General features: G+C 29.1%; 1 protein-coding gene across 1 annotated transcript; it reads left to right on the top strand.

Moving 5' to 3' along the window:
• The first annotated feature begins 2690 nt into the window (after window positions 1-2690).
• LOC119611561 (fatty-acid amide hydrolase 2-A-like) lies at window positions 2691-8224 on the top strand. Its single transcript, XM_037967201.1, is given in 8 exon segments — window positions 2691-3033; window positions 3103-3290; window positions 3292-3326; window positions 6656-6873; window positions 6937-7230; window positions 7289-7405; window positions 7468-7740; window positions 7801-8224. Coding segments are annotated over 8 exon segments (1572 nt in total). The 5' UTR covers window positions 2691-2862; the 3' UTR covers window positions 8077-8224.
• Window positions 8225-8541: the final 317 nt, after the last annotated feature.

Genomic DNA, 8541 nt, shown 5'->3' with positions numbered 1-8541 from the left:
TTAGTGACGCAAATTAAATAAAATTTTAAATGATTTTCAAAATATTAAAAAAAAAAATCAAATATTTATTGTTAATTATAAACATTCTAAAATCTTGTGCAAAAAAATATTTTAAAAAATTCAAATATTTATTGTTGATTATAAACATTCTAAAATCTTGTGACGAAGATATTCAAACAAGATACCCTACACCCTAGTCCGGCCTACAGTCTGAATTACAGTCCAGACAAAAGTCTAGACTATTGTATAAATCAGAGTGTCGAATATAGTTTGGACTACAGTCGGCTGTAGTCTATAGTGCAGACTAAAGATGAGAGTCTAGATTATAGTCTGGACTACGGTCTCAACTGAATTGGACTAGACTACTGGCTCGACTATAGTCTAGACTAAAATCTCGACCATTGTCTGGATTGCCATCTCGATCATAGTATAGACAATGTTCTGGATTACAACATCGACAAATCTATTACCTGTCTGGACTACAGTCTCGACTATAGTCTGTACTAGAGTCTCAACTATAGTCTGGATTGGCTTTTACTACTGTCTCGACTACTGTCTGGACTACAGTCTCGTCTAGTCAGGCCTATAGTCTGAATCAACAGTCGAGACAAAAGTCTAGACTATAGTATAAATAGAGTTTCGCATATAGTCGGGACTACTGCCGTCTGTAGTCCTATGGTGCAGACTAAAATTGGAGAGTCTAGATTATAGTCTGCACTACGGTCTCAACTGAATTGGGCTAAACTACTGTCTGGACTAAAATCTCGACCATTGTCTGGATTGCCATCTCAATAATAGTATAGACAATAGTCTCCATGACAACATCAACAAATATATTATCTGTCTGGACTACAGTCTCGACTATAGTCTGCACTAGAGTCTCGACTACAGTTTGGACTACAGTCTCGACTATAGTTTGGACTACAGTCTCGACTATAGTTTGGACTACAGTCTCGACTATAGTTTGGACTACAGTCTCGACTATAGTCTGGACTACAGTCTCGACTATAGTTTGGACTACAGTCTCGACTATAGTCTGGACTACAGTCTCGACTACAGTCTCGACTATAGTCTGGGCTACAGTCTCGACGATTGTCTGGACTACAGTCTCGACTATACTCTGAACTACAGTCTCGACTATACTCTGAACTATAGTCTCGACTATACTCTGAACTACAGTCTGGACTATATTTTAAACTACAGTCTCGACTATAGTCTGGACTACAGTCTCGACTATAGTCTGGACTACAGTCTCGACTATAGTCTGGACTACAGTCTCGACTATAGTCTGGACTACAGTCTCGACTATAGTCTGGACTACAGTCTCGACTATAGTCTGGACTACAATATCAGCTATAGTCTGGACTATAGCATCGACTAATGTTTCAACTTCCTTCTCGACTATAGTTTGGAAAAAAGTTTTGGGAATACAGTCTCGACTATATACTAGACACAGTTCTCGACTCGACCACTTAATTCTGTATTACAGTATTGACTACAGTCGCGAATATAGTCTGGACTACTGTTTCGAATATAGATTGGAGCATAGTCTGGAATATAGTCTGGACTACAGTCCCGACTATTGACTTCAGTCTTGATTATTGTCTGGACTACAGCATAAACTATAGTTTGGACTACAGTATGGACTATAGTCTGGAGAACAGTCTCGACTGTTGTCTGAACTGCAGTCTCGAATATAGTTTAACTACAATCTCGACTAAAGTCTATACCTCGAGTATAGTCTGGACTACAATCTCGACTATAGCTTGTCTATACTTGAGTCTGGGCTACTGCCTTGACTTTAGTAGTAGGGACTACAGTCTCTACTATAGTCTGGACTACAGTGTTTGACTTCCGTCTCCGCTTCAGTCTCGACAATGATTTGGACTACAGTCTCGAATATAGTTTGAACAACAATCTCGACTAAAGTCAATACTACAGCCTCTAGTATAGTCTGGGACTACAGTCTTCGATTTCTTTTTGCGAAATTATGTTATAACAAATCTCTGAGAATCGTATACGGTATAAATATAGAAGCCGAACATAGAGTGCATGATTAGTAAACACTTCAGAAATTACACTCACATGTAAAGACGTATTTCAAAAAGTAATTATTTATTTTCCACAATTTAAAAAAAAAAAGGTGTGAATAGTGGCGTTATATCACAAGGAAAATATTTTCCTATATACCAAAAATACCAATATTTTTCAAACTGTAGCTAATACTACCAACCTACTACTGTGCCGCAATTTTTCTATATTTAGATCAATAATTATTGAAACAAAAAACAAATTTCAGAAATGATAATCAAAATTATTTCAAATTACACATCTGCTAAAACAATTGATAAATATATAACCTATAGAAACTTGCGGGGTAGCAAACAAACATTAACTCACAACAACAATAAAACAAAAATAATCTATATGATTTTAGTTTTTAAATCCAATTCCGCTTAAAAGTTTCGATTTGTATTATTTATATTATTATTATTTATATTTAGTGTGTCTACAACTGATAACACAATACTAATAAACGCTGCAGCGGCTCAACCTCTGTGGTTGACACAGTCGATCAGACCCACACACACACTCTATACATACATACATTTGTACATGAAAGTCAACGGAGAAATTATTCTAAAGGTAAGCTTCTAATAAAAAAATAAATTAAAATCCAATTTAGTAGCGCGTTTAAAGCTGTGCAATTCACAACACTCAAGTGAATTCTAACTAAAAAAGGAAAGGAAATTTAAATTTTTCCACAATTAAAAATACAATAACAATTTCCAAAAATAAAAAATTTATAATACATTATAATAAAAGAAATAAACAACTTAATTAATTAAAAAAAAAAGAAAAATGAGTCTTCTATTAAGAGTATTGGGTACAATTTTAAATGTCATTGCAATTGTAGTAAATTATATAGCAAATTTACTAGTGCCTCGAATAAAACCTACATATCCCCCCATCAGAAATCCAATATTAAAGAAACCCATAACGGAATTAAGAGAAGATTTAAGACAGAAAAAGGTTTGAGTCAAAATTTGTACCCTTAAAAATGTTTTGAAAATTTAAATGTAATATAAATTCTATTCTTAGTTAACTTCCCAAGAACTGGTGCAAATATATATAGAGCGTATTAAAGAGGTCAATGCCGCGCTCAATGCAGTTGTGCAAGATCGTTTTGAGGAGGCCATTAAAGATGCCCAACATGCCGATTCATTGATTAGTAAGGCGGATAATGATGTTAAATTATTGTTGCTGTTTCAACGTTATCCGCTCTTGGAATACCTTTACTGTCAAGGAATCGTGTGGTCTCAAAGGTCGGTATTTGTTTTTTTGTTATTTCGCGATATGTAAATATTTAAATTATACACAAAGGGACAAGTTTGTTGTTGTTGTTACTCTACTGACGCTTACGCTGTCGTTGCTGATAAAGTCCAATTTTTGCTTTTTATTATTGTTATTGTTGTTGCCGTTCAACGACGGCAATACAATTTAATAGTGACAATTGCGGTCAGTTTTGTTTTCTTCTGCTTGTGAGTTAAAGCAGAATTAACGAGAGGTGAAAAGTTGCTATATTGTTAGTGTCTATTAAACGAGTAGAAAAATAATTAAAAAAATCTTTAAGTATGGATTGAAAGTACCCTACATTAAGTATAAATAGGTTACTTGTTCGTAAAGAAGGAAATATGAAAACCGTTTCCGATGGACCTTTTTAATTTGAAGCTGTTTATGAATTAAAAACAAAGTGTCTTTTGAGTAGAGTTATCTGATCAATTGATCAAAAATGATCGCTCTCTTTTGTCAAAAAATTTCCCAATTTTCATAATGCGGCAATTCTAGGAAAAAATTGAAAGTGAAAAACTGTATTTGTATTTGAAAATCGAATAAAATTATTCGAATAAAAGCCATTATAAGAGATAAATTCAGGACATATTACAAGAATCATCCTTTTTAATTTAAAAGTTTTCGTTATTGTTATGAAAAATCGATTCAAATTATTTGATTAATCCATTAAAATTATTCGATTAATTATTCGATTAATCGATTAAAATTATTCGATTTATCGATTAAAATTAAATTGAATTGTTTGAATAAAAAATTTAATATAAAAAATTTTAATTTTTTTTTTTTAAAATATTCGATATTCGAAAAAAATTATTCGAATAAAATAAATAATGAGATAAAAATTAAGGATATCTTAAAATAATAAAAATATTTCAATTTAAAAGATTCCATTTTTAATAGAAAGATACAATTTTTATGAATAATCGATTAATATTATTCTATTATTCGATTAAAATTATTCGCTTCAAATATTTCAAATAGTTTATTAAAATTTTTTTATTAATCTTTTATCGAATAATAAATTTAAAATAATAAATTTATCGAATAATATAAATCGATTAAAATGTTTCGATTAATCGATTAAAATTAAATTGAATTGTTTGAATAAAAAATTTAATATAAAAAATTTTAATTTTTATTTAAAAATATTCGATATTCGAAAAAAATTATTCGAATAAAATAAATAATGAGATAAAAATTAAGGATATCTTAAAATAATAAAAATATTTCAATTTAAAAGATTCCATTTTTAATAGAAAGATACAATTTTTATGAATAATCGATTAATATTATTCTATTATTCGATTAAAATTATTCGCTTCAAATATTTCAAATAGTTTATTAAATTTTTTTATTAATCTTTTAAAATGATTAGTTAAATCGCTAAAATTATTAAAATTTATCAAATAATATAAATCGATTAAAATGTTTCGATTAATCGATTAATTTTTTCCATTAATAAATTTAACTTAACTAAATAAACTAAATAAATAAAAAAATTATTGAAATTGTATTTATTTATTTTCATCTAAAAGTAATCGATTAAAATTATTCGAATAAAAAACGTTATAAGGAATAAATTCCGGAAATATTAAAACAATAACATTTTTTCAATTTAAAAGTTTCCGTTTAATGAAAAAGAAAACTTTTGTGAATAATCGATTAATATTATTCTAATAATCGATTAAATTAATCGATTGATCGATAACAAATTTTTCGATTAATTTCGATAAATCGATTAAAATTTTTCGACTAATCAATATTAATCAAATTGAAATGGTTGAAATTAAAAAAAATATTTGTATTTAAGAGAATTCAATATTCGAATAAAATTATTCGAATAAACGAAAAATTAATTCAGAATATCTTAAAATAATAAAAATATTTTTTAATTGAAATTTAATTGAAATTGAATTAAAACCCATTTTTAATAGAAAAAACAATATAATTAATAATCAATTAATATTATTCGAATAAAATTATTCGCTTCAAATATTTCTATTAAGTTATTAAAATACTTTTAATAATCTATTTTAAATAATTAGAATAATATTAATAAGTAAAAATTATTCAATTAATCGAATATTATTAATCGATTAATATTATTCGATTAAAAGTTTTTTATTAATAGATTTAAATTAAGCGATTACGAATGAATATAAAAAATGGAAAACGAAATATTTTTATCTAAAAATAACCGATTAAAATTATTCGAATAAAATAAAATTATTCAAATAAAATTGTTTCCATTAATATATTTATATTAGACCCTTGAACCAACTGAATACAAAACTAATTGAAGTTTCCGTTTAATAGAAAAGAAAACTTTTGTGAATAATCGATTAATATTATTCGAATAAAGTTATTCTCTTCAAATATTTCGATTAATTTATTAAAATGCTTCTATTAATCTCTTAAAATTATTCGATTAAAGGAATAGTATCAATCGGTTAAAATTATTAAGCGAATAATATTAATCGATTAAAAGTTTTCGTTTAATAGATTCAAATTAACCGATTATGAATGAATATAAAAAATGGAAAAAAATGTTAATCTAAAAATATCCGATTAAAATTATTCGAATAAAACACGTTATAGGAAAAAATCAGGAAATATGAAAACAATAAAAATATCGGTTAAAACTTTTAAATTAAAAAAAAAATAACATTTTTGTGAATAAAATTATTCGATTAATCGTTTAAAATTTTTCGAATAAAAAGTAAAATGAGGAAAATATTAAAATAATAAAATATTTAAACCACAAATATGCCATTAAAACCGATTTTTAATAGAAAATAAAATTGTATAAATAATCGATTAATATTATTCTATTATTCGATCATTTGCTTCAAATATTTTAATCATTTTGATATCAAATGCACCAAAGAATTAAAAGTTTGGCTAGAAACTCATAACAACGCATCATTATACTGAAGTTACGCTGAAATCTGCAAAATTCAGAACAGATAAGGGCAAAACGTTTTTATTTAATCAATAACTTTAAAAAACACCTGTTGTTATTTAAACGATCAAATACTCACGGCTGAATTTCAATCCAACGTGTTTATTTGTGATTAAAATCAATGTTCACCTCATTCTAATCAGTTTGGGTATTTGTTCGTTGGACTCTAAAATAATGATTATTTTGATTAGGAGTTAAACTCAAAAAGTCAAAAATCAAATCGAGTGATTTATGGATTCAATATTTATGAAATCATGCAGCACAGGTGTCGATAGAACAGTTTTGATAACCTTTGACTCTTAATACAATACTGTTATCTTAATTATACAAATTTTTTAGGTCTCTCCTTTTCGGTGGGTAGTCTGAAACGTAAACACGAAGTATGTCCTCAAGATAGTGAAGTGGTAAGCTTGGTAAAAGCGGCTGGTGGTATACCACTCCTGGTATCCGCCAATCCAGAATTTTGTTTCTCATTTGAGGCCGATACACATGTAAATGGAAAATGTCTAAATCCCTACGATTTAAGACGTACATCGGGTGGTTCCTCAAGTGGTGAGGTAAGTAAAATATTGCTCTAACTAGTTCCCATAATAAAAAATAAAAATCTTTTTTCATTTTAGGGTTCTCTAAATGGTGCTGGTGCTACAACTTTTGGTGTAGCCTCAGATGTTAGTGGTTCCATACGTTTGCCAGCCCTATTCTGTGGTGTTTTTGGTCATAAACCCACCGGGGATTTGGTATCAGTGCAAGGTCATTTTCCCTATAGTAATACAGATGCCCAATTTGCCGACTTTCTACAAATGGGTCCTATAACCCGATTTGCTCAGGATTTACCTCTACTAATGCAAATAATGGCAGGAAAAAATGCTGATAAATTAAAGTTCGAGGAGGGAGTCAAATTGGATGACATAAAGGTAAATTTGAAAATTATCTAGAGTTAAAAATTCTAATTACTAAACCTTTTTAATAAAGATTTTTTACACATACTCCATGGGCAACTTTGTGCATATACCAGCAGATTTTGAAATCAAATTAGCCATTACCAGAGCCGTTAAATGTTTTGAAAAGGGAGGCTTGTACACAGAACAGGTGGGTTTTTAGCGCCTTTAGGGACTCAAGAACTTAATTATTTATTTTTTATTTTATTTTAGGTTAAAATACCCGGCTTTCAAAGTGCCGTAGAAATGACTTTGTCACATTTAGTCAGTCTTAAAGGCATACCCAGTGTAATAACACATTCATCAGTTGAACGTCCCACGCGCCTGCAAATTATCAAGGAATTGTGTAAAAGTTTAACCGGCAATTCAAAAATTACCGCTATGCCCATCATAGTGGAATTAATGATTGAAATGAATGCCTTTCTAACAGATGAACATAATGAGAAATTAAGAATGGAAATGAAAGAACTTAAAAAAGATTTAATAGTAAGTGATTCCTAACACAATATCCAATAATATAACTTTTAAACTTTCTTTCTATTCCAGCAACTATTGGGTTCAAATGGCGTTTTATTTATACCCACCTACCATAAATCTGCGGGATTTTTCAATGGCTGTTCGGTTTTGAATATAAGTGGTGTTGTTCTAATGCTTATGTTTAATATTTTGGGTTTCCCCGCCACCCATGTACCCATGGGCTTAGATCGCAGAGGCATGCCTATAGGTTTTCAAGTGGTTGCTGCTCCTTATATGGATAAATTATGTCTACAAATTGCTGCTGAGCTAGACGGTGCCTTTGGTGGTTGGAAGGAGCCTTTGTAATCGAAATTTTGAATGTCAAAGTTGTTACTTTTTTACTTGTTAATTTAGGGTTATAAGATGAACTAATTAAAATATTTATTGAGAAAAAAACACTTATGAGCAGTGTTAATAGATGTGGGGATTTTCCCCCCGAATTACGGATATCAAATATTTTTGGGCACAGATTTTCATAAGTAAGAATTTGGGGATTTTCTTAAAATTTACAGATTTTTATTCAATTTTACGCTCTTTGTATTTTTTGTTAAAAAAGAACTTTTTGGATAGGATTTTTGAGGGACTACATTTAGAGCTTAAGATTGGGAAAATGAGAATGTTTTCTGGAAAATGAGTGAATGTTTTTCTGGCAACACTGATTATGTATGATAACACAGTAAATAAATTTTTATAGAAAAAAACAATGTTAATTTAACATTATTGGTTGTGAAATTGGCTATTTCCAAAGCGAAGAGCTTTGGTATATGTCAC

Source organism: Lucilia sericata, unplaced genomic scaffold (genome assembly GCF_015586225.1).
Source record: "Lucilia sericata isolate MDLA Ls3-8-SP2 unplaced genomic scaffold, ASM1558622v1 Contig001480F_arrow, whole genome shotgun sequence".
Taxonomy (NCBI): domain Eukaryota; kingdom Metazoa; phylum Arthropoda; class Insecta; order Diptera; family Calliphoridae; genus Lucilia; species Lucilia sericata.
Note: the sequence above shows the minus strand (reverse complement) of the source record. Positions and strands in the feature narration are given on the sequence as shown.